At 35.6% G+C, this 25,678-nt stretch overlaps 1 protein-coding gene across 2 annotated transcripts; it reads right to left on the bottom strand.

Annotated features, from left to right (window-relative positions):
• Positions 1–5: 5 nt before the first annotated feature.
• On the bottom strand, positions 6–25,275 carry LOC125647531 (zinc transporter ZIP10-like). 2 transcript variants are annotated; one of them, XM_048874238.2, is made up of 9 exons: positions 25,183–25,275; positions 20,557–20,891; positions 14,779–14,980; positions 8,963–9,132; positions 8,714–8,848; positions 8,438–8,498; positions 7,705–7,995; positions 2,983–3,170; positions 6–2,720 (listed from the first exon to the last, which is right to left on the bottom strand). In XM_048874238.2, exons 1-9 carry the CDS (start codon positions 25,184–25,186, stop codon positions 2,568–2,570), a joined length of 1,539 nt encoding a protein of 512 aa, XP_048730195.2. In that variant the 5' UTR covers positions 25,187–25,275; the 3' UTR covers positions 6–2,567. The 2 variants fall into 2 exon arrangements, with proteins under 2 accessions (XP_048730195.2, XP_055998470.1); XM_056142495.1 differs by lacking the exon at positions 25,183–25,275 and adding an exon at positions 21,983–22,057.
• Between the last annotated feature and the right edge of the window lie 403 nt (positions 25,276–25,678).

The following is a 25,678-nucleotide window of genomic DNA, read 5'->3' as shown; positions in this document are numbered from 1 at the left end:
CCCGATTGTTCTTTAATTTGATTTTATTTCACATTACGAATATATGTCATAAACCGTAAATAGGTACAAGTAGTATACAAGACAAATTTATGTTACACAGATAAAAGCCATGTAATGTAAGCATGATATGAAAAATGCGAAAATTCATTGACACCTTCCAAATCTTGTGCAACAAAGTCATGGAAATAGTTTCAACCAGTACTATGAACATTTTTGGCAATTTGATGTCAAATATGAAGCATTTTGATATTTTGGATCGTGTTTTATTGAAAATGTCACTTCATAGTGCTCGTCTTCAAAGATGTGACGCCATATAGACTTATGTAAATATTATAACCATAACAACGTTCATGATGCAATAAGAGTTCAGTTTGCAAGTTATACGTAAATATATACACAAATATACATGTACTTCTATGAAAAGTTGGCATGAAATACACAGTGCAGCATCAAACCCAAAGATGCAAGGTGAAGAGGTTGTATTGGTAAACTAGATTATCATAACAACTATATGAATTGCAAAATGCTTACTTTAACCGAGACTGTTGATACCCTTGTAACATCAACGTGTTTGTCAGTAGCCTGCCTCGATTTAAAAACTGATCATATGCAGAACAAGCTTTTTAGTATCGAATCAGATCTATCAGAATCTTTTCTAATGTACACATTGTAAACGTCATTTCTAATCTACACATTGTAAACACCATTTTTAATGTACACATTGAAACATAATTTCTAATCTACACATTGTAAACGTCATTTATCATGTACATATTGTAAACGTCATTTATCATGTACATATTGTAAACGTCATTTATCATGTACACATTGTAAACGTCATTTCTAATGTACATATTGTAAACTTCATTACTAATGTTCATATTGTAAACGTCATTTTAGTGTACATATTATAAACTTCATTGGCCTCCAAGCACATCTTGGTAGCATGATTTCAATATAGAATTTGCTATGCGTTCATTTCTATAGATTTATAAAAAGAAAACTGCCTTGTTTCAATTTTCGCTGTAAAAGTTTTCTTTTTACCAAAGCTGTCAACTTTGGCACCTTGATGATAGTGGAGTCATGTGACATGTAATAAAATTTAGATGTCCCCAATACATATTTTACGTCATTTTAAAAAAATTAGGTTTGAGAAAAGTTGAATATAACGAAAAGTGCTATGATATACACATATCAAATACTATCATAGCATTAATAAGTAAGTAATATTGTTCTCCAAAATCATGTCCATGCCCTTTTAATTTCAACTTTTCAAAAAAAAATTATATTTTGTATAAGAATGTGTATATTTTCTTTGAATGATCTAGCTAAAATGCATGCCCATTCTTCATATCAAAGGAATTCTAAAGGAAGCAAATTGTAAATACCGTGAACACAAACGCAATCAAGTGAAACCATATCTCGAGGTAGAAGACTTTGTTCCGGGGGCAATTATTATTCATTCTGTATTACTCGACTCAAGTACATGTACCACGTATAAAGGCACGTCAAGCAAAATGTGTTGTATTGGCAATGTTCTAAGTCAGAATTCCAGGATTAAAGTTTATGTGTGCAAGTAAGGAATTAGGCTCAAGGTGAATAACACCGGATATTACCATTACAAAAATATAAAATATCATTTGTAAATAACGAACTTAAATGTGTTAACAATACCTGTATCCTGCTACATCGTAGTCCGAGATATATTAGGCCAATTCAACTCAATTAGCAATTATCATCCAGGTCACAAAAAATATGAAGCGGGTGGGAGGATTTTAATTTTCATTTCCCGAGAAAGAAAAATTAAAGACAAAAGGCATCACACAAAGTGTTAATCAAGTTAACATTCAAAGAATCCTTGGTAGAAGATATAAAACCAACATTCTGTGGCTTTAAGCATTCACTCATGTCACTGGGAAGCAAATTTGTTTGAAATCGTAATTTTTGCGAAAATAAAAAAAATCGGGACGGGCCCTTTTTTGAGGGGCGGGTGGGGATGATAATCTATCAATCAATTTTAATTGGCCTGAATTATCCTCCTGTATCCACATACTAAATGCATTGCGATGTGTGGAAAAACAACTTACTGATTGGTTTGGACTAACGGCGTAGCCAAATAAGTTTTTTGTTACATATACCCTGCTTTTTAGTAATGTTAATTTAACTTCCAGCATTGAACAATGGTAAGGACACTTCATGAGATTTTAATGCACACAATGAGCATATCTAATGAAAAGATAAACGAGTATCACTCACGGTGTGGGTAAACACCTACATATAAGTTGAGTATACGGATAAGTAATCATCAAAATTCGTGTGTGCACGTATTGCGTTATAACGAAGAATGTCTACAACCAATAATCAATATTCTTAGTACTATTACTCGTTGACAAACCTTTTAAATACCTCATTAATATTATGACTCCGTAATCGTGCGTGATGTCCACTGGTATTCATTTTACATTAAAGGTTTGATCTTGATGAATACCGTAAAACACGAGTAACAATGCTTCCAAGTTTTCATATTTTCGAGATAGAACTAAAGCAAGATCAATGATCACCTGCATTCAGCCATTGAATAAAGATTTCAGTTGATGTTCATAAATGGCAATTAATAACATAATGCCAACACCAACTAGAATGCCTCCCAGCTGGAAGAAAAGCTGACAAATTGGCCTTTTTCCTCGGTTCTCTAAATCCAGTAAGCTCATCTCTGGCAACTGAAAAACAAAGACCAAGTTGTCAATTGTTTTAATTTACGGTCTTTACACGTCTGCGTGTGAGAAAAAATGTTTAATCAGAGAAAACGTCTATCAAACGCACTTTTCAAAGTGGTATTTTGCAGACAAACACGTTTTCTATCTTTTTTCAGTGACTTTCAATCCGGTTATGAGGATTAATAGTAAACCTTTTCTAAGCATGTTTTGATAAGTCTGTTGATTTTCAATTTATAGTACCGGTAGTTTAATTAGTAGGACTTACAAGATCCACGAGAGAGATGTGTAGAAACATGCCAGCAATCCCGGCAAATATCCAGGGACTGGAGTTCCCAATGTTCCCAACAGCCAAGCCCACAAGCATCCCAATGAATGACAGCAGGGATGACAAACAGTTGTACAGGACAGCCTGCTTAATCGTCATGCCATTCTTTAGAAGAACCGCAAAGTCACCTATTTTAATTAAAAAGTGAAAGTTGTGTAGTTATGACAGCTAATTTGCGTTTTACGCCGACATGATGATATCTTAACCTTATTTTTCATATAACGCTGAATCAATATTTGAGTAATGTGTCTCCATACCAATAAATCGCACTAATTCTTTTGAAATAGTATGATTAAGCAATTGTTTCTGATTCAAACAGTGTTGGTCAAGAAACGGATAGATCTACAGCGTGGTGTGCCAATGAGTGCCAAAGTAGGCAACATTGATGGCACTTAACCTGCCGTGCTATCTACTCGTCAACAAAATAAATCATGTATCGTTTTATATAAATATCAATAAGCATATACAGGTACGTAGCATGAGGGAGGGGTGGGGGGGGGGGGGGAGGGGCTGTCTCCTTTTTTAATAAACACCGTGTTCTGTTATATGTGTATGCACATAATGTTTAATTTGGTACTCGTCCACCTTTTTTTAAGTAAAAGTGAATGGTAAGAATGTTAGGTCCATTTATTGAAGCCCCCCACCCCCCCCCCCCCCCCCCCCCGCTTTCCGACTTACGAAGTCGAGGATTGGGAAATTGTTTTGGCACACACATTAAATAGTACATATACATTACATGTACCTACACGACCCTGAATTAAGAAATTGAAGTTGAAGGTTGGGAAAATGTGTTTCTGGCGGTTGAGTTGAACATCATTACCCCTCCCCCTAATTAGGTTTTTGAATATCGACCAAATGAAAAAGTGGAACAGAGTTTGAAAAGATTATTGTATATTAGACTACATCATAATTTTTAGTATCGAATTATAGGGTGCTTTTTTAGAAGTCGGGGGGGGGGGGGGGGGGGGGGGCTTATATTTTCAATGACGTCGTGACGTCGACAATTTGAGCTTTTTATTTTTAGAGCCGTGTCTGACAGTAAAAATGGCGCGCAGAGAGAGAGAGAGAGAGAGAGAGAGAGAGAGAGAGAGAGATTATATTTTCATGTGCAAGAAAATTCCAATGGTCTTGTATTGAGATTTATCAAATCGTTGAAAACTACATATAAATCGACTACACAACGTCCCTGGCTGAATCATGGAATTGATGTTCAAATAACACTTGTCTTTGGTATTGACATGGCGCACAACTGTAAGACATGACACAAGGTAGTAGAAGGTGTTCGTTGCTTATGCAAGTCAGCTCCCGTGACCAATGTCGCGATGACATATTTCATGTCGCCTTTATCACTAACTAACTTATTTATTTCCAATCAAGGGCCCTCAAGGGGCAGCATGAAAATACATACAAATAATGTACATATACATATACAACTAAAGAAAGAAGTGATTACATAACACATAGTTATATACAAATACAGTATAATTTGTCCAAATCGGCCTCTGAGTACTCCGGCGCTCTGTCAATTCCGGCCACAACATATAGTCCCTAACATTTCTGTAACAAACCCTTTATTAATAATTACCTGTACTCCGGATACTGCGTATTCTGTATATCGGCCGGCTTACACAGTCCCAACTGCTATCAATTAACTTTAATTATCCTGTGTAAACCGGCCCCTCGATGATACACCACCCTAATTGTTGCGGTCAGTTGTATTCCGTGTACACAAGGTCCCAACTGCTCGTAATTAGCTCTAATTATCGCATTTAAACCAGCCACCCCACGATGACCAACCTGTCGGTATTCGGTCGATCACATGCGGTGTATACAAAGGGTGTCCCGAGGGAAGCCACAGGTAAGTAAAAGAGTGCAACTGGCGATGAGTCGCGATCAGTTTAAAATAAAACCTGATTTTTAGGGGGTGCACTTTTCAATTATGACAGCACCACGCACGAGGTAATGGCACCCTCCCCCTAACGAGAGAGACGAGAACTGACATTAAAAGACAAAGTTCAAATTAATCGATAAATTTGATACATACTTGGAATGAAACAAAATCGGCAACAATCCCGATATGTTTTCCAAAAGCAGGGTTTCCCCTCGTGGACTTTTCGGAGCTCTACGGCGAGTCAGACAGTGATGATATGCAGTTAGTTAGCAGAACTCGCCATGTCCGGTCGATCACTCGGCATTACATTAGTTTCCGTTTCACAAATTGAGACAGTTGAAAGCGATACATTTACAATGAAAGCTGGGAAAGACAAATTTTAAACGAACACAACACAAACTTGACGAACGTACATAATGTAGTACTTGATAACGGCGATGATGTAGACGAAATCGACAATTTACCAACTGAAAATTGCGCGAATAATTCCAGATTTTAAACTGTTTAATAAAAATTGAAACTTTATCAAATGAGCACGACAATTAAACATTGACATTTATATTTTTACATTTTGAATTCTTTTGTGATATATTAAAACGTTAGCAATCATCACACACGTATGCATAGATAGTGAATACAAGGGAGGCAACTCTCATTCTTGTCAACATTCTGCACTCCGGACTCTGTGCAAACCGGTCAATTTCTTTGGAACCACACATAGCCGGTTTTGACAGATTATACTGTACAGTGTCATATATTGTTCAAAATAAATTTTCCAGTTATATTTAGAATGGATGGCTCTTCAGAACATAGTATGTAAATGAATTTTTGTTCATCATTGAGTTTGGTAAAAATTTTAACTGTTTTTTCTATAGCACCACAAAAAGATTTTCTTTCATCAGCAAACTTTTCACATTTAATCAAAAAATGGATCTCATCACCTAATAAACCGGAGTTGCATTTGTTACATATTCGTTCATTCCTAGTAATACCAGAATATCTACCAACTTCAATCATTAATTTATGAGCTGATATCCGTAACTTACAAATAGATCGTCTAATATCAAATTTTTTAATTTTATTCAGATAGTTCTCAAAACCAAAGTGCTCCTTAAGCTTAAAATAAGTGCACAGTTTCCCATCAATTAATTTATTTCGATTATTGTACCAGGTTTCAGTGTATTTATCACAGAGTAATTTCTTTACAATTTTCTTAAATCTACTTAACGGATATCCAATTTTAATATATTCTAAAGCTTTTTCTACTAGTGAGTACCATGACAGTTTGTTGTTTAAATGTAAAGATTTACTACATAGATAAGCATCCTTAAGTAGTTTAAATTCATTTTGGTTTTCAAGCCTGTACCAATAACAAATGATTGATTTCAAAATATCATGATGTATAGGAAATCTCCCCAATTCTGATAGTACAGCAAAATTTGTACTTTTCTTATGTACACCCAGAATACATTTAGAATATTCATGATGAAGCTTCTCACAGTGAAGTGATTTAAAAAGTTTGTCTGGATCAAATGGTGATGATTTTAATTTATTCCATGAACCTATGTATCCACCCCATATTTCAGAATTATATAATAAAATTGGTTTTATTGTGTGGTCAAAGAGATGAGTACTTGTTTTAATTCCTGGTGCTAAACATAAAAAGTCTTTTTTCAATTTATAAAATCCTTTGAGGGCTGTGTTATATAGTTCAGATTTAGCGGTACTAAAACTGCCAGATGCAGAAAAAAAGGTACCCAAGTATTTATAATAAGGTGTACATTCAATATGTTTGTTCTGAAATTTAAATTTAATATGTGTCGATACAGTGGCGGATCTGTAGGGGGTTAAAGAGGTTACATCCCACTTTCATTGACCATTTTTGATAAAAAGGGTCGTTCTGGCGTCTGCAATCTCCTTATTAGGGGGAGGTACCAACTAGGGCCAGAATCCCTTTGAACATATTTGGATCCGCCCAAGCGACACGCCACAATTGACTTTCTCGTGATCCAATTGCCGTATACAGCAATCATGAACAACTTCAGAACAAGACATTTATTGATGCAAACGTCAAAAATCGGCCGCATAATTTAATCAAATATTTTAATTATTCAATTTTCTATTATCTCCCTTTGCATGGAGGCGTGAACCCTGAACTGCACACATATTGTAAAAACGCTTCGCATACAGCAATCTGGGCTGCAATAGGCGGTGAAGTTCTATGCAGATTTTATGCAAACTATTATATTATGTTCATGTCCCGAAAGACGCCTCCATGTGAGTGAAATATTCTCGTGCGAGAGGGACGTTAAACAATATACAATCAATCAACCAATCAGTTCCCGAAAGAGGTTATCTGGTGGTTGAAATATTTTCCCCGCTTATAGTCAGCGTAAACTGCTTACCATCAGCGTTTACCGCTTACAATCAGCGTAAACTTGACAGAAACAATCCCCACGGTTGTCCGTTTGTTTGACATCAATCTTATTATCTTCTGACAAGTATTACGAAGCCAATTTAATAATCGTTAAGGAAGCACGTGCGAGATGTTATAATGTATTTACTCAGTATGTATATAAAAATTCAGTCTCGCACTAACACACTGCCATGTCAATTTTTTTTTTATATAAAACAACTAGAAGAAACCCCCTTCTGTCGAAATCAAACAAACATACATGTACATATTGTATGCTGTAGTTACAGTTCAATTCTAGACAAATCACGCGCTATTCACTGTATTTGTACTGTAAATGATATAGAAATAGACCTACCCATTTCGTGTGGTAACTCATGGCATAGGACGGCTACTGAAGTACTTAGTCCGCCCGTGATACTGGAGGCAAACGCTACCCCTACCGCAATCCCGTCACTGAAATTGTGAATGCCATCCCCCACAATTACTCGCCACACTAACGCCCCCACGGTTCGGGGAACAGGATGGTCATGCGAATGACCGTGGTCAGTCTCTTCTGGAAGTTTGTAATCCTGACGAGAGGTTTGATATTGTTTGTCTGTTTGTTTAGATTCGGCAGAATTTAGGGCAATGCTTTCCAGATCTTGTTCTGTAATATAGAATGGTTTGCTTAATAAAATTGATCAACTACATCCCACAACACAAAAAACATGTGGTATTAAGGTAGCTCACTACACTAAAGCTTATACTCTCTGACATCACGTCACAACATGGCGATTTAAATGTTTTGTGAAATTATTTGTATCGATCGATTTGTTTGTCTATCATCTTAGCTCAGTGGTTAAAGCATTGGGCTGTTGAACAGCAGATCAGGAGTTCAAATCCCCCAGAGTCTTTTGTTCATATGTGTTGAAATGATTTTCTTTTTAAAAATCATGTTTTTCTCCAATTGTGTATAATATTTGCGTTTTTGGCATATATACTTATTGTATATCATCATATCTTTTATAATTAAATCAATTCGTATTGGTATGAGAAACTATTTCTGGGGGTAGTGAGCCACCTTAAGTGTCACTAAATAATTTGCTCACCTTTTGAGTCTATTGTCAAGGAAATATCTAAATAATTTTCTTTCTTTTCTTCTCCTTTGTCCTGGTGAAATGAGCAGACACATACAATAAACTAGTGGTATTTTATAACGTTACTGTAGTAGTTTATTGACTGCCGCTGTGGTAATTCAAATTGCATCTCCATAATACAAGCCCCGATTGATGCCCTCGTCTGTTGATGGCAGTCAACTATCAGAACAATGTGGTATTATCTGATAAGATTATTTTTGTTACAATGGAGAACGTTTATACATGTACCTCTATTTTCCTGTTCATGTAGATGCCCTGCAGGCGACCGAATATAAAGAAGCAGTAGATGCCGGCAAGCCCGCAAAGCCCCTTGTACACCTCCTCACGCCCGCCATCACTTTCTTCACTTTTGATAGATAACGCCTAATTTGGAAAGAGAACCGTGGTATATATAGTATATTGTATAGCAAACATTTATGTCTAAAGAATAGATATTGGATGGTAATGACTGATTTCTAGTAAAAGTTGTAAACTGACGTGAGGAAGCAGATGTAACATGGCGTCCCCAGTGAGAGCCCCCACCGCTAAAGCCACCAGAAACTGCAGAACGGTGTTCAGAAAAACCTTCTGTAAACAGGGGATGGCAGAGACCGCTAACAGACCCAACACACTGATGACCGAAATAGAGGCTGACCCGTAGCCCCAGACTGCCAAAGAGAATCCAATTACATAAATCAAATAGAAAATGGATAAAATGGCAATTTGATAATGTGTCTTTTGTATATCGCTGAAGTTAGTCAATAAAGGAAAATGTTGATACGTGTATGTAAATATGAAATAAAATATTGGAAAAATATACTACATAACCAGCAGAGCAATATATGCTGAACAAAAAAAGAGAAAGGTATACATGTACATGTAGGTCTATGTGTTTAATATGTTCCTCATGATTTTAAATAAAAGTGTGAAAGACAAAATGTCCCATATAACATACCTTAGCTACAGTCCATTGGGATAAAAAATCGTGATTATTCAAGCGTGGCTATTTTAAACGGCAAGTGAGTACAATGGGTTCCATATGGATGCTCAAAGCAGGCGTGTCCCAAACTGAAGTGTCACAGACTGTGGAGATGTTTACAGATCACCGGATCCACTGATGATCGGTCCCACAGTGGCAGACCCAGAGTTACGACCCCTTAGAGAAGACCGTCAAATTCGCTTGTTATATTTGCGGAACAGATTAAACACGGTTTATAGTGCTCTAGGGGAGATAATTCGTGTTCAGTGTTTAGATGGCTCTAGGGGAGAGAATTCGTATTCAGACGGTGTTTAGAGTGCTCTAGGGGAGAGAATTCGTGTTCAGACAGTGTTTAGAGTGCTCTAGGGGAGAGAATTAGTGTTCAGACAGTGTTTAGAGTGCTCTAGGGGAGAGAATTAGTGTTCAGACAGTGCAGAACCGGCTAAACGTTGTGGTTTAGGGGAGATAATTAGTGTTCAGACAGTGCAGAACCGGCTAAACGTTGTGGTTTAGGGGAGAGAATTAGTGTTCAGAGAGTGCAGGACAGGCTAAACGTTGTGGTTTAGGGGAGATAATTAGTGTTCAGACAGTGCAGAACCGGCTAAACGTTGTGGTTTAGGAGAGAGAATTAGTGTTCAGAGAGTGCAGAACCGGCTAAACGTTGTGGTTTAGGGGAGAGAATTAGTGTTCAGAGAGTGCAGGACATGCTAAACGTTGTGGTTTAGGGGAGAGAATTAGTGTTCAGACAGTGCAGAACCGGCTAAACGTTGTGGTTTAGGGGAGAGAATTAGTGTTCAGAGAGTGCAGGACAGGCTAAACGTTGTGGTTTAGGGGAGAGAATTAGTGTTCAGACAGTGCAGAACCGGCTAAATGTTGTGGTTTAGGGGAGATAATTCGTGTTCAGACAGTGTTTAGAGTGCTCTAGGGGAGATAATTAGTGTTCAGACAGTGCAGAACCGGCTAAACGTTGTGGTTTAGGGGAGAGAATTAGTGTTCAGACGGTGCAGAACCGGCTAAACGTTGTGGTTTAGGGGAGAGAATTAGTGTTCAGAGAGTGCAGAACCGGCTAAACGTTGTGGTTTAGGGGAGAGAATTAGTGTTCAGACAGTGCAGAATCGGCTAAACGTTGTGGTTTATGGGAGATAATTAGTGTTCAGACAGTGCAGAACCGGCTAAACGTTGTGGTTTAGGGGAGATAATTAGTGTTCAGACAGTACAGAACCGGCTAAACGTTGTGGTTTAGGGGAGAGAATTAGTGTTCAGACAGTACAGAACCGGCTAAACGTTGTGGTTTAGGGGAGAGAATTAGTGTTTAGACAGTACAGAACCGGCTAAACGTTGTGGTTTAGGGGAGAGAATTAGTGTTCAGACAGTGCAGAACCGGCTAAACGTTGTGGTTGAGGGGAGATAATTAGTGTTCAGACAGTGTTTAGAGTGCTCTAGGGGAGATAATTAGTGTTCAGAGAGTGTTTAGAGTGCTCTAGGGGAGATAATTAGTGTTCAGAGAGTGCAGGACAGGCTTAACCTTGTGGTTTGAATGTCTGTATACCGTACAAAGGGACAGAACTAAACCAAATGTACAAATCCACGTGATTAAGATTTTTTGTGCACGAGCTCCTACCCAATGTACTCTCACTTGCTGTTTGAAATAGCCACACTTGAATAACCACGATTATTTTATCACAAAAATTCTAGCTAATGTCTGTTGAATAGGACATTTTGTCTTTCAAACTTTTATTCAAATGCAAGTGGAAAAAATCAGTATATGCACCCAGGGGTGCATGAGCCGAGTTGCATGGGATATATTGTAAAGCCACACTCTAAAAATGGTGTTTAGATCCTAAACACAAAGTTAAACACATTTCTTGTGTACAGTTTTGAACGCGTTCTAAATCTAAACATGTTTAACACTTTCTGTGTTTAGGTTTTAAACATGTTAACCCAATGTGTTTAGGTTTTAAACACGTTTAATTCTTTTAATGTTTAGGTGTAGAACATGTTTAACCCTTATTATGTTTAGGTTTTGAACATGTTTACCCTTATTGTGTTTAGGTTTTGAACACGTTTACCTCTTTTGTGTTTAGGTTTTGAACATGTTTAGTTCTTGTATTTAGGTTTTGACTTTGTCTCAATTACAAAATGATTTGCTAACCTTCTATTTAAAACTCAATCCACAGCATTAAAGAGTCTTAAATAGTAGCTTTCTCTTCTATTATAGGAGAATAACATTGCAAAATCTAGCAAGAATATCCCTTGCATTACAAACTGTGTCTATGGGATCCATGATGTTTCAAATCGAACAATGCGGGTAAAGTGATTTCCTACACACAAAGAACACCGGAAAACACTTATAAACAGATATATTCACAAATACACAGAACAACTTACAAGGGGTTAACAAATACAATAACTACACTGCTGCACTTTCTAAAACACGTCCGATTGCCTAGAGTTCGCGGGTAAGAGAGAGAGAGAAAATCACGTGCAGGCTCAGAGGACTCCGAGCCCGACCAGAAATACTAAAAATCCCCCCCCCCCCCCCCCCCCCCCCCCCCCCCCCCCCAAAATCACTACACGGGTTTGGGCGGTTCTTCTCAAATTACATTGCAAGTCTATTTCTATATTCTAATTGCCGAAACAACACGGTTGACATTTCCGCGATACATGTTAAAGACAAAACCATTAAAAATCACTTATGCACATATAAGAAGTAAACTATACATGGTTAAATATCACCCGGCAAGTACAACTTCAACAATTTTTTTGTCTTTGATATGCTAGTTTTCGCATAACAGGCACTGTCACATGTTGAATTAAAAAAAAAAGGGGGGGGCATCAATTGCAACTGATGTTCTCTTTCACAATATTTAAATGAATTTTGTTCCAATGCAAAGTAAGAGTGATGCATTGGTTTAAATTAACACTAAAGGCACGTCTAATACCAGAGACAATGAATTACACTATTTTTTTTTAATTCAATATGTATGTGTCCAGACCTGTTCAAGTTGAAATGGAATTCCAGATAAAATTTTCTGGATACTCCTAAACTCTGCTCATTTCCAACAGGAAAGGGTTGAAGCCCATAGACGGCTCTTCTAATGGTTCCATCAATTTTGGATATCGACCCTCGACAGTGTATACTTGCAATACGGCGTATGATGTACACTATGGTCACTATCGGGACCTGGTACACTATAGCAGTTTGAAGTATGGCAATTCTGACATGCAATTTTTTCTGCAATTCGAATTTCATTTACAGAAGACAGGAATATTCTACATGAAGACTGTAAAACTAATGTCAACAATGTTACTAAGCTTATCATGTTCAAAACCTAAACGCATAGACGTTTAGGATTGTGTTTAGACGTTTAGGAATGTGTTTAGCAAGTGTTTAGCATGTTATTTTGTGTTTAGATACTGTATTTTTGCATAGCTAAACATGTTCTCAGTCTGAACATGTTTAGGGTTAGAACATGTTTATTACACTTCGCGTTTAGGATATAAGCACAATCCTAAACACGTTTAGACCTAAACACGTTTAAAAAGTGTTCCAAACCTAAACATCGTTTTTAGAGTGCAGGAATGACGTGGTATATTTATAATTGTGAAGAACTAATTTCAGTTTTAAACTTTCGAGTTACTGCCAGAAACCATATTTGTCTGAAGTTTTCAATCTATATTCGGTCACTGTGACCTTGACCTTTGTTCTCCAAAATCAATAGGGGCCTTGATTTGCTGGTATCCAACACTATATCCAAGTTTCATTTGATTCAAATTAAAAATTTCGAGTTATCCTCCGGAAACCAAAATCCTTTTGGAATTTAAATCTATTTTCGGTCACTGTGACCTTGACCTTTGACCCATTTTCTCCAAAATCAATAGGGGTCTTCCTTACCTGGTACATAACAATATCTTTAAGTTTCATTTGATTTGGATTTAAACTTTCGGAGTTATCATCCGGAAACCAAATTTTCTGAAATTTTCATTCTATTTTCGGTCACTGTGACCTTGACCTTTGATCATTTTTCTCCAAAATCAATAGGGATCTTCCTTACCTGGTACCCAACAATATATCAAAGTTTCATTTGATTAGATTGTACACTGTTCGAGTTATCATCCGGAAACCAATTGTTGACGCCCAACCGCCCGCCCGCCCCAACCCGCCAAACCAATAGCCGAGTTCAACTTCATTGCAACTCGGCTAAATATTAGACATATAGACCTATACCTTTCTTTTATGTTCCATATACTTATGTGAGCTATCATTAAATTGATCGATCGATCGATTGATAGATTAAATCGATCGATTGAAATCAAGTGCCGTATATATATATATATATATATATATATATATATATATATATATATATATATATAAAACACAAACAAACAATTATAACACCCAACCTTACGTTTACCCCTACGATCTAAACGATACATGTGATAATCAATTAATTAATATATAAAAGCACTAAATAATCACAACTAGGTACTGCTTTATATAGTAGTGCTTTATATATATATATATATATATATATAATATATATATATATATATAAAAGATAAATTAATGGACAGTAAAAGCCGTATCCGTTTTGAATGATATATTTTGAACTTTTCAAAGTGTATATTAACGGCAATGACAATAAACAAGGAAATGATTATACTCTGTATTATAAGCACAATAGACGAATAAAAACTTCATAGTAAAGATCCATGCCCGCTGAAATAACCACTTCATTTAATAGGTCAGAAATTCCTGAATAATTGCATTTGAAATGGTCTCATTTACTGTGAATTGATGACAAACAGATGCTACACAATTTATGGGACTGGCCAATGACCATGTAATTATATCAAGTTCTAATAATAGTTTGATTACAATTTTTCGTTGAGCGTTACAATATTGTCAAGCATGATGTACATTTATGTATTGAATTAAAGCAGAGGAACATGGACACATAATATATAAAAGAATATCTCACTGTAAGTAACAAAGTTATTTTAGTGTAGTTTAAAGCACTACAAACCCCATCAGAACTTTACTACTTATCTTCGAGGACAATTACTTCCTTGTTTAAGGGAAGTTTAGATTTTCATCACATATCTCATTGTATTTCGACATGCGAGCTGTAAGAGTTTCAAGCATGTAACGATGTACATGCAGAAAATAAATCTTTTCTTTGAAATATTAGTTTTAGATTAATCTTGTATTGTATCAATATACAATTTACTTATGTAAAACGTTTTCTGATGTCGATCATCATCATCGTTGGAGTAAACTAGTTCTTTAGTTTTTGTAATATAGCAATTACTAAACTGATTGATTTCTAACCTTCTGAGGGTATCCTGGCCAGATCTTCCATCCCACGAATATTCTCCGTCATATGCTGATCATACTGCGCATGTGCATGAGGACATACACCACTATCAAGCTGCACCACGAGGGCTGGACACATGTGATGAAATTGGTCAGCAGTAATGACATCTCGTGTGTTGAACCCGAACAATTTTACCACATCAACAGGAAAAAGACACTGAAAACAAAATTTAGGTTTAAACAGTGATTATTATAACCGAAATAATTTACATTCTGTATTTTGTGCATGTTCTCTGCAAGTCTGTAAATCAACGTTTATCCGTTGCCAATTTTATTTGCAAATTGATGGTGGGAAACACATTCGCGACGAGTAATATTCGTGAATACGTAATTATATACCCTGGATTCTAGACTTGCACAGATGTCTTATGCCTCGTTCACACGAAGAATTTAATTCGCATTAAACGTAAGTTAATGCGAATTAAATCTGAACCGCGTTCACACGGAGATTTTAATGCGCATTAGTTTACTTCGAATTAAGATTGACGTCGCGATTTAATGCGAATTAAATTTACTTCGCATTAGCTCCGTGTGAACGCTAAGCGAAGCTAATTCGAATTAAATGTAGACGCATGCGTAATGGCCAATTTGGGTCACATGCATCATACCCATGGTCAGCTATATATATTAATGTTAGTTTTGTACGAAAAACTAAGCAAAATGATAATAATCAATAAAAACATGTACAAACAGCATGTCATTAGATAATGTCAGACGTAAATCTGTGCTCTGCATAGGCATACTGAGCAATACATGTGGAAGGAATTGTTTTTAAATACAACGTTTTAAAATAGTGATAATATGATTTTCTTTTTTAAAACAAATATGCCGCTCATTGTTAATTTTTATACTATATGACGTCATAGTAGACTTATAATACGTATTAATAATTAAAAATTACGTCACAACAGTAGTCAGCGGAATGGTTAAAAAGACGTTCCGAAGTTTTAAAATTGGGCCCATGAAGAAACAATATATTGTCTAGATTGAATGCTGGTCGTCAGAGGAAATAACAAGTAATTTCTTAGGAACATATAAATAAACACGACAAAACTCCTTATGTGTAGATCAGCATGTAAATTGTAAACATGTAGTATACTACATGTATATAGCATTTTGAACAAAGAATTCTGTATCTACACAATATTCATTAAAATATCTATAAGAATAATTTTCAATAACATAGTCTATTCTTTAATTTATTTCGCGCACCCTTTAATAGATCTAGATATGCATACGAATTTAATGCGCATTAGTTTACTTCGCATTAAATATTACCGCCGTGTGAACGCTATTTAATTCGAATTAATTTAATGCGCATTATTTTACTTCGCATCAAATTTGATGCGAAGTAAAATTTAATGCGCATCCGTGTGAACAAGGCATATTTTAAGGATTTTTTGCCCCTAATTGATCCATCTACCCTCTTTCATTCCTATTTGTAAAGTCAGAACAGCATTGGATATATTTGAAGTATATCACGGAAAGCAAACTTTAAAAAAGAAAAGAAAAAGAATTACATAAAGACTTCAATAGGTCTAACTGGTTCGCGCAGCAACAAAAATGAAGTTTTTGAATCTTAAGGAATTTCAGAAGCCTGGTGCCTTTTTCTTCTCTTAAGCAATACCAGATGGTTGTTTCTCACCAAAAAGAAAACCAGGAAACAATCAGAAGTATTTTCATGGGTCAAGGATTTTGTCAATTCTCCTTACAATGCAGCGTGTCAATTTTATCACAAGATTTTCCATGTGAAATGATCTTTTATGCAAAGATTCGTTTCATAAAAGTCTTCGTTTACAGGAGCTGAACGTTTCTTGATAGAACTTGTCCGTCGTCTGTCTGTGCGTCTGTTGTCCTTGGTTGAGTGGAGGGAATTCAAGCATGACAATATCAAGGACCACATACCTTTCAAGGAGAAATGATAAAGATATAGTTAAACTATTTTGGGGTGTTTTTTTTTTAATTCCTATTCTCAAGAACCGCTGGACCAGAAAAGCCATTAATGACTCATATAAAAGTGTTCTTAAAATTCGTTCATAAAATGATCTCTGGAAAGCCATATTATGGCTTTTAAATTTAATGTAAAAATATTAAGGAAAATTATCGATAAATCTTCTTCTCAAGAACCAAAAGACTATGCCATGTTAAATTGATATACAAGCATCCTAATGTCCACTGAATCGGTTGCGATAGTCTATATATTGCTTGCTGCACTCGCTTCGCAACATGTAACCTCGATCTGGACGCCACGTCTAATCTGAAAATTTAATTTGGTAGTGACTGTTCTTTCGCCAAGCACACAGCATTATCAGTTGCTTACAGGCACTTGACGTTTTAAATATATTTGATTAAGAAATGTCTTCCTGTAAACAAACTATTCACAAGATTTCTGATTCTGATTCTTTATTCCCTTGAGCCACAGGCTCATTGGATATCATATACATAAATACAATTATACAAACAAACAAAATGGCATCGTGGAGAGTGAGTAGGCAACAATGTTACAACGATATACAATTCAGAATTACTCACAAGGTACATGTACATTGTATATCACGTCGCCATCTTGGTTTTTTTACCTGATGCATCGCTTGCAATTTTCGGTGAAAAGTTTGATTCAGTAAAATAATCTGACCCCAGGTACCATCTAGCAACAACTATGCCCAATGTCTTATCTCCCACATCGTCATGCTGAACTACAAATAATGTCCATTTTACCGGCGATAATCGACCGTCAGACATCGTCTGCTGCTTCTCAAGTGTAAAATCTCGGTACACGTAGGACGGACATTGACATCGTTATTCACTTGTGTGAAAATTTTTGGTACTTCACCGAAAGCTGGTCACGTTTCTAAATGTGTGAAAAGTTCTCGAATGGACCGCAAAAAATACACAAAGTATCATTACCCTCAAGGCCTTGACGAAGATAGAAAATTGGATTTTAATTTCACATAGGAATATTCAATTTTTTTTCATAATTAAGTTTAAGGGTACAATTTGTCAAAACAATACGTCAACAATCACACGTAGTGTAGATTATTATATGCTTTCAATTTCATCTCTTCTTTTTTCTTTAAAAGTTTATGGAGCGCCAAATTAACATAAACTCAAATAATTGAAGATATCTTTAATTATTTGAAGATATCATCAATTCATTTGATGCGCGCAACAATTGAATTAAAGATCTCTTCAAATAATTAATGATATCTTCAATTCTGAATTATTGCGCGCATTAATTGAATTGATGATAGCATTAATTCTTCAACTGAATTGATGCGCGCTTCAATTGAATTAATGATCTCTTCAAATGAATTAATGATATCAACAATTGAATTGATGTGCGCTACAATTCAATTGAAGAGAGCAATAATTGATATAATGTGTGCATTAAATCAATTGATGAGAGCAATAATTGAATTGATGCGCGCATTAATTCATTTGATGAGAGAAATAATTGATTTAATGCGCGCATTAATTCAATTATTGTTCTCTTCAATTGAATTAATGATATCTTTAATTCATTTGAAGAGAGCAATAATTCTTTTAGAGAGAGCAACTATATAATTAAAGATATCTTCAATTCAACATATCCACAATTGAATTAATGATATCTTTAATTGAATTGTTGCTCTCTTTAAAAGAATTGATGCACGCATTAATTCCTTATACAAAAGCATTGTAAATGATTTAAAGATAACTTCAATTGAATTAAAGAGATCATCAAATTATTTAAACCGAGCTCTAAATTAATTATTGCGAGCAATATTTCTACTAAATTGATGCTCTCATCAAATGAATTGAAGAGAGCAATAATTGAATTAATACGCGCATCAAATCTATTATTGCTCTCATTAATTGAATTAATGCGCGCATCAATTGAATTGAAGAGAACAATAATTGAATTAATGCGCGCATTAAATCAATTATTGCTCTCATTAATTCAATTGATGCGCGCATTAATTCAATTGATGAGAGCAATAATTGAATTGAAGCGCGCATTAATTCATTTGATGAAAGCAATAATTGATTTAATGCGCGCATTAATTCAATTAAAGAGAGCAATAATTGAATTGATGATATCTTCAAATAATTGAAGATATCTTCAATTATTTGAGTTTATGTTAATTTGGCGCTCCATAAAAGTTTGCGGGCATATATCACACGATATATGCCCGGAAACATTCCGGCCCGCAAACATTACGTCACAATCAAATTTCTACGCCGTTAATTTTCAAATTTTTCGTGTTTTTCATCTTTTACTCAGTTAAACCGATAAAGTTATTGTTAAAAATAAAATTATTGTTAGTTTCTAAATGAAATTGAAAGTATATAATAAAAAGGTTATAGACTTTGTATGAGAAATATGACGACCTCGTTTTTTGTCGCGAACGGACCTCGGAAGCTCGGTCCGTCTACGCGCCAAAAAACTCGGTCGTCATATTTTCCCATACAAAGTCTATAACCTATAATTATTTGTTAACACTATGATGTCTGGGTCCAGGGTGGAGCCGCAGTAAGGCTTCAATGTTTTACATCGAAATATATGGGAAAATTCAACAACAACAACAATAAAACAACATTCTTCTACAAAGCACGTCATTACAACATTACAAAACAACACTATACAAGAGTGCTCATTTAGTTAGATTTATATCATGTTCTGCGTGACGAGGCTGGAGCTATATCTCTAGGATATATCTATAGGATATAAGGGGAAATGAAAACTACTCAGATGAACACGCGGGTCTCTTGTGTATCTATTTTGTCTGAAAATTACACCATTAGACTCAGAAATGGCATTAGTTTCTCATTATACATGTAATTCTAAAATGACATTTCACCTAGCCTTTGAAGGGTTTGTTGACAAAACTAAGTATCAGTCTTATTAACTCTTGAGTCTTAATATTTAGTCCGCTTTTCAGTAAAATACCTTCAAGTATGGCTTGATTATCTGACAATGAACAAGTTCAATTTCCGGAACTCTTCAATGTGCATTGTATAGAGAGGTTTAAAAATCATAAACTCAAGCTGACGTGTGTTAGGAATTCATTGACAAAACTATGGTAAGAAACTACAGACATTTATCTTTTAATTGAATTGTATTCATTCTACAAATTAAAGCAGACGAACAATTGTTTTAAACAAATACTTATCTGACAAAGATAGTAAACTTTATAATCATTCCGATACTTTTGTCTGATATCTGTATATTTTCAGTTTTTCTAGATCTGCTAATTATTCCTCTAAAATTCAGTCAGGGAGTTAGAATGTTGATGAATGTGTCATATTATTTAAAACTCAACATAAAGGCTTGGAGGGGAGAGGTTGGTATACCGTTAAACGTTTTCATTTCACCGAAAATATTTCAGATACGCAACGGTCCTGCTCATCATAGTGTAAAGGATATCTTCTTAAAGCTTCTTTGTGAAATGAGCAATCTCAATACTTGTGGAGCTTACTACCTGTTACTCAATACGCCGATCACTTCATATAATTCATCATGTTACAATGAAACCTGCCTAATCCGACAATGCTGTGGAAGACGGTTTTTTTTTGGGGGGGGGGGGGGGGGGGTCAGAATACACAGTGTGTCAGAATAAACAGTGTAGAAAAAACAATAAGAAATATGAAAATACAAATAAGGGTCGGAATATCCGTTTAAACGGATTAAACAGGTGTCGGATTAAACAGTTTTCATTGTATAAGGATTATCATTTTATACACATTTCTTACTTCTGAGAATGTTTCTTTATTCCTGCGGTGTCTGTGGTTCTCTGTGGTTGTCTTCAGTTTATGTCGTTCGTGTTTGTGGTCTGGATGCAATGGTACAAAGTCCATATTTTTTATATGGTCATTGATATGGTGTGTAAATTGCATATCACCTATTTCTAAATTTTGGAACAGGTGCTCGAAAGCCTCAAATGTCATTGCCGTCTCGTTGCCGTACTTCTTGAATAGTCTGTTTATGAACATTTCTTCTATATCAGACAGGTGCTCTAAATCGCCTGCATGACATAGGCACACGATGGAAATGCATGTCACTACAGCGAGTTTTTGTATTCGGGTATCTGAAAATTTAAAAAATGGGATACATCAAAGTTCTTTACACTTTATCTCCATCAATGAAACAATGAAGGGGGCTGAAATACTTGTATCCCATTGGTTTTGCGAACCACGCTTTCGTAACCAAATCAAACACACAAAATGGTGTTGAAAGCAAAAGATTAATCAAATGGCGTTCAAAACGTTCTTTACCCTAACAGTGCCAATAGACAAAGTTTAGCCCTATCAAAGCTCTCACAAGAAACGTTGGTGCAGGCACCTTTATGGGCCGGAAATTTTTGGGAAGTGTAACAAATAAATATTTTCAGAAAAGGTGTTCCAAAGAATTTCTTTGTTTAAAAGCGCGAGCAAATAACACCGCGAAGGCTGGTAAAATTTAGAGAAATTTTGATCAAATCCGGCGATGAACGAGTTAAGTGGGGAAAAAATCGTTAAAGGCATATGGACACGATTTGAGATGAAAATTTTCAAATTCTATTTTTCCATTTTTATTGTTTACAATGCTTAACTAAAATATTTCTAAAGCTTAACCAAAATTTGAATATCAGTTGTTGAGTTACAAGCGAGATACAGCACTCACAATTTTTTTGGTATTTACACAAAGCTCGTTCAATGTTTTTTTTTTTTTTTTTTACATATAGATTGCTTGATAGAAAATGGCATGTTTAAAACAAAATGAAATGTGCCAAACACTAGAACCTATTTAATTGTGTCAAGAATTAACTTGAAAATTGAAAAAAATTTGCTAGTATATTTAATCTACATGTAAACAAAATCATGGCACGAACCTTGTTTATATAACAATGAATTGTGAGCTCTGTATCTCCCACATACTTCGACAGCTGACATTCAAATTTTTGCTGACCATTAGAAATACTTTAGTTAAGCATTCTAAACATTAAAAATGGAAAAATAGAATTTGAAAATTTTCAGCTTAAATCGTGCCCATGCTGCACATTATTCTGTGACCAAAAAATGCGTCAGTGAGAGAAAGATAAGAGAGAGAGCTAGCGTGTGAAACTACAACAATTTCAAATTAAGTATTTTAAAGGCACCACGTACACGGTGGCTTACTGTAAATTAAAGATAAACTAACAGATGCTGAGAGGTAGTGATAGGCTGCCAACTAAATTGATGGTCATAGCCAATGTCTGTGATACATTCTGCAATTTAATTTACATTAAGCTGTCGCATGACGTGTTATGTTGAGGTTGGGCACGGGATGCATTTTTGAAAGTCATGTCTTTTCAGTGATTCTTAAAAAAAATCATGCTTAAACACAAAAAAAAGTGGTCAATTATTAAATATACTTTGTTTAAAAAGAAGCTTTTAAATGCTATAGAGGGCCCTGATTTGCTAAAATAGTTTTCCCTCGGGGGGGGGGGGGGGGGGGGGGGGGGGGGGGGGGGGGGGGGGGGCTTTGTCCACCTGAACCTCACCAGGACTCTGCCCTGGACGCCCCCAGACCCCTCGCCTGTATGGGCTTAAATTACACTTCCAAACAGGGCTAGCTACGCGCCTGATTAGTAGTTCAATAAGGCAACTTGGTCAATCGTATAAGATTTTAACTTAATTCGCAGTACCAAAGTCAACAGCAGGCTGCGTTCAAGATCGTAGCGGCTAGTCTAAGGGTTAGGTATGATGGTTGATTTCTGCCATTTTACACTTCGTCGTATGTTTGTTGTTTCGAGGCGAAAAGACAACAAAACGATATTTAGCAACTTTTCGACCCCTCTCCCCAAAAAATCCGACAAAATGATATTATTAGGTACTTTCCACCTCAGAATAACGAAAATACAACACATTGTACAATTGCACAAGTCAGCCACCATACCTAGCCCCTAGGCTAGCCGCTACGATGTTGACTATCCAGGCTATATTGAGTTTACGCTTGTCCGATCGATCGATACAAAAATACGTTTGTCCGATCAATCGATATACTTTGCATCGACTAAATATAATTTCTTTTCCGTGACGTTGCACGTTAAAATCATGACCCCCCCCCCCTTCAAAATTTTCTGGATTCGCGCCTGGACAATGTTAATTACACATACATATATATTGAATACGTATCTAATGGAATCTTTCAATTGAAATCTGCTTTAGTTTTTGTTTTTTTATGTGTGATTCAATATTTTGAACATAATTTATTTGACTCAGCGTTTATACATTGAACAGCTCCACGTGTGTATATTGTGTTACGTAGCATTAGGGGGTGGAGGTGGGGAATAGCCAGGAATTTTTTAACCCCTTGAATCCAGGGGCCAGGGCATTCAAGTTTGGGAAAATTGAAATTGGGACATTTGTTTCACAAATAAGAAAAACAACTTACAAGCAAAAAGTTAACCATTTGATATTTCATTATCAATGTGGTTGGTTTTAGCTTTAATTTCCGGTCTTTGGCAGAGAAAACAATTTTTTGCAACAGAGTGGCACTGAGGTTGGATGGCCCCTGATGGCATATTATCATCAAAGCATCCATGATTTGGGAATTTTAGGTATCATTTTGGGAAAAACACCTGCTTTTCAGCATTGGGAATGGGGCCGAATTTCGGCCCTCTACAGACCCTAAAAAAATCCCTGATAGCCCTACACGTTTACGATTTATAGGCTGGCTCGTGATTTTTTCTAAATAGTAGTAGTTAATTGTTGTGGAAATATAATCAAATTAACCGAGGAATTGAAAATAAGGATCTACCCCTCTTACCCCAAAAATTTTGGATTTATATAGAGCTTTAAATTTGATTTCATTTTTGAGAGATAATAATTTTCAGACGTGAAACCAACTTCTCCGGCTGCCCTCCTCTTTCCAGGTGTCAGATTACTTCTAAAATTCTCGGGATATTCGTATTGCATTACAACTTGGTACAGAAATAAACATTAAATACGGCTGTAACCCCTACTCCCTTTCCCCAAACCCTACAATTTGACGAAGTTGTTGACAAATTTTAACATACTCAATGTAATGCTCCAGTTCGACATGCTATAACCGTGTTCAATTCTCGTGCAATCCGTGTACGCGTACGTACAGCTTGAAAGCGTGGCGTTTAATGCACACACCGCTTGTCAAACACTATTGATTTTCTGTCTTCTAAGTATACATGTAGATTGCCTCCAAGGTATTGTGCAAAGGTCATACTATTTAAAGGTTATAATCGGAAGCTTTATATGTTATACCCCATAAAAAAATTTTCATGGGAAAATAATTATAATATATATAAATCCTTGTTTAAAAATATAATATAATAGACATCATTCTTTATTAAAACATTTCCGTGGTAACAGACACCAGACCCGCAGAAACGCAGGCGACTTCTCCAAACTTATATCATATAATGGGCCGGCATGGGAGGTAAGGTATATAGTCGTAATGAATGTTGATTTTCTTATATATATAAAATTTAACTCCCCTCCCATTGCTCAAAGTAATTCACCATACCCTGTTTTCCGTCTGACTGCTTGTATTGCTAAATGTGTCCCGTCAACAGCCTGCAGGCCATACACGCTTTCACGTTGCTTTATAGTTATTTACTTTGAATTTGAATCGAAATTCCTCGTGCAACGTCACGTGATCATAAATATTTCGAAATGGTGCGTTCTTATCAGACTCGGAGAATACATAATTAAATAGGAAATTGGCTTGATTACTTAATTTTTAATCCGATTGAGTTAAATTGCGTAATTTGCATAAAATGTATAACTCATATAGCTTGATATAGAACACAAAAACACATGCTTTTTATTCCTACGGTGATATCCAAAAAATACGGCATTTATAGCTTTAAAATTCCTAAACCACTTCTAATATTATCTAAACGCATAGCAGATTGTTTTCTTACGCGTATACTATTGCCTAGAATATAAGTAGCATTTGGCATGAGATATTGTAAGAAATAACTTTAATGTCAGATCAATTTTTTTCTAGACCAGTACTCATTAGTAACTAGCTCGTCATTATGGACCAATATTCCCTTGGAAGCCAAATACCTACATGTAGTTGTTAGTATCGCTGGATATTTTAATTATATATTTTGAACATTAGTACAATACATTAAAATGGTATCATTGACAAAAATATCGTAAAACGATCACATGTAAAACTTTACACTGGACAAAAAATATTAAGGATGAAGAAGATTAGCAAGATGTATAGATATGTGTTTTGTGATACAACATAGATTTATAGAATTTTCGAGATGCACTAAAATTTAGAATCACACTTATTTCATTTTTATCATTTTTAACACACGAAGAAACCCTGTACAATATTTGAAACAAAATAAACAGGGGACTTACACATTGCTTGTGACTTTTATCCGTCCTCTGAGCTTTATGTAGAGCTACTTGATAATACGTCTAATTTATCTGCTTCCAAATCAAACAGAATCTGTTTCTATAATAACATCGCTTAAAATACGTCATTCTAGTGCTTATAAAAGTACAATTGAAGGACCATTTGACTGTCAAGTTTATTTTATTACTTATCTCAATCCACACGGTACATCCGTTAACAATAAATGAAAACAGTCTTCTGAAGACCTGTTGATATCAGATAATCACACTTGTACAGCTCAAGATCATGCAGTGAAATAAAGCACCGTAACGGCTGATAACTCTCCCAACTCATCAAATTAATACACGTACGCCGATCATGCTATAAAATCATACCGGATGATGACCCACATAGATCTGACCCAATCAAATGTTTTGGTCAACTCTATCAAGTTATAACCAAGACTTAAATTTGAATAAAAAGGTTTGGTTTATTCTGATAATTTCTTACACCTTGATT

The sequence above is a fragment of the Ostrea edulis genome, chromosome 6, assembly GCF_947568905.1.
Source record: "Ostrea edulis chromosome 6, xbOstEdul1.1, whole genome shotgun sequence".
In the NCBI taxonomy this organism is placed as follows: Eukaryota; Metazoa; Mollusca; class Bivalvia; order Ostreida; family Ostreidae; genus Ostrea; species Ostrea edulis.
This window is presented reverse-complemented; position numbering and strand designations above follow the sequence as displayed.

Excerpts from the sequence above, each read along its gene's own strand:
- LOC125647531 (XM_056142495.1), bottom strand. The coding sequence starts at position 22,028 with ATGACCATCAATTTAGTTGGCAGCCTATCACTACCTCTCAGCATCT. Across the intron at positions 7,996-8,437 it reads CTTGACAATAGACTCAAAAG|AACAAGATCTGGAAAGCATT; the intron begins GTGAGCAAATTA and ends TCTATATTACAG. Across the intron at positions 2,721-2,982 it reads ACATCTCTCTCGTGGATCTT|TTGCCAGAGATGAGCTTACT; the intron begins GTAAGTCCTACT and ends TTTGTTTTTCAG.